General features: G+C 46.5%; 1 protein-coding gene across 1 annotated transcript; it reads right to left on the reverse strand.

Annotated features, from left to right (window-relative positions):
• Window positions 1-400: 400 nt before the first annotated feature.
• Window positions 401-1,339, reverse strand: LOC119654138. Its single transcript, XM_038059301.1, has one exon. The coding sequence runs from the start codon at window positions 1,337-1,339 to the stop codon at window positions 401-403; it is 939 nt and encodes a 312-aa protein (XP_037915229.1).
• Between the last annotated feature and the right edge of the window lie 407 nt (window positions 1,340-1,746).

Consider the following 1,746-nt stretch of genomic DNA (forward strand, 5'->3'; position numbering starts at 1 on the left):
ACGTCAGCACCCTTGAAATTAGTACCGCAATCGCTAGTGAGTGATTTGCAAATCCCACGGCGACTAGTGAAGCGACGAAATGCCTTGAGAAATCCTTCGGTGTTGTAATCCGTGACAGCCTCGAGGTGGACAGCAGATGTTGAGAGACATATGAAGACGACGATCCAGGCCTTGTAGGTTCGAGTTCCGCGTCCTTGATAATATTTGAGAGACACTGATCCCGCGTAGTCAACTCCCGTATGCTCGAACACCAATGGGGGTTGTACTCGTTTCGCAGGAAGTTGGCCCATTAATTGTTGAGCACGTATTCCTCGTATACGTGTACAGGTGACGCATTTTTGGATGAATGATTTTATCGGAGCTCTGCCTCCGATGATCCAGCAGTATCTACGAATGCAGTTCAGAGTGAGCTGCGTTCCTCCAAGTAGAGTGCGATGATGAGATGTGACAGTACGCAGTCTTTCGGAAGTATAGGCGGATGTTTTCTATCTTCGTCAAGCTGAGAGTTCTGAAGTCGACCACCGACTCGTAAGAGTCCAATTTGGTCAATGCGAGCTGTCAGACGTGATAGTGCATGAGACTTGGGAAGAGGCTTGCCTTGGGAAAGGATACGAATCTCTGATGCGAAGTATCCTCGTTGTGTAGTACGAATCCAGTGGGTGAGAGCCGCTTGCAAATCCGCTGGAGTGAGAGCCGAGATGCTGAGTTTGGAGTCTGGGGTTCGTTTGAAGACTGCCACTGCACGTAGTAAAGTAGCAGTGACTCTGACAAGTTTTGTGAAAGTGCTGCATCGAGTCAAGAGATGATCCAAAGGCAAAGATGGAGTTGATGAGACGACATGTACTGCCGACGATCGCATTTCCATGTCTTCATGAGAGACATCAAGTGGTGAGAATGAAGGCCACTGATGAGAAGGTTTGGTTAGCCAATCTGGACCTGACCACCATAGAGAGTGCTTCATGAGTTGAGAGGGGTTTAAACCCCGTGATGTGCAATCAGCTGGATTCTGCTTGGTGGAGATGAATTTCCACACTGCTGACGGTGAGATTTCATGAATGTCACGTACTCGGTTCTTAACGAATTCCTTCCAACGAGTGGGATCACTGTTAATCCATGCGAGGGTGACCGATGAATCTGTCCACAAAGTAACTGGCACGTTGATCAAGTTGAGAGCCTTTTGTGTGCGTGAGATGAGCTTCGCGAGGAGTAATGCGGCAGATAATTCTAATCGTGGAATTGTGAGACGTTTGAGAGGGGCAACTCGAGTTTTTGCACAAACAAGAGTTAATTTTGATTGCTGATTTGTATGAGAAACTCTGATGTATACAGCTGCAGCCATTGCAGTTTGTGATGCGTCTGAAAATCCGTGTATCTCGACGTGTGAGAGGTCAGATGTGAGATTTAGCCAGCGTGGAATTTTGAGGTTTGCGAGATCAACCAATTCACTCCTGAACGTCTTCCAACGATGAGTTATCTGAGGAGTTAGTGGGTCATCCTATTCAATCTTTTCTAGCCATAAGTCCTGCATCAGAATTTTGGCTCGGACAATGACTGGTGAGATTAATCCAAGAGGATCAAACAACTGTGCTGTTTCTGGCAGTATGATGCGTTTTGTGATGGCCGAAGTTTGGGTTGTATGGCCTGTAAAAGTTAAAATGTCCGGAGAACATTTCCAGGACATTCAAATTTACACAAGTTGGGTTCATAAGAATGATGTCCTGGTGAATTGCCGCTTGAAATCCATTT

The sequence above is a fragment of the Hermetia illucens genome, chromosome 4 (assembly GCF_905115235.1).
Source record: "Hermetia illucens chromosome 4, iHerIll2.2.curated.20191125, whole genome shotgun sequence".
NCBI classification, from domain to species: Eukaryota; Metazoa; Arthropoda; class Insecta; order Diptera; family Stratiomyidae; genus Hermetia; species Hermetia illucens.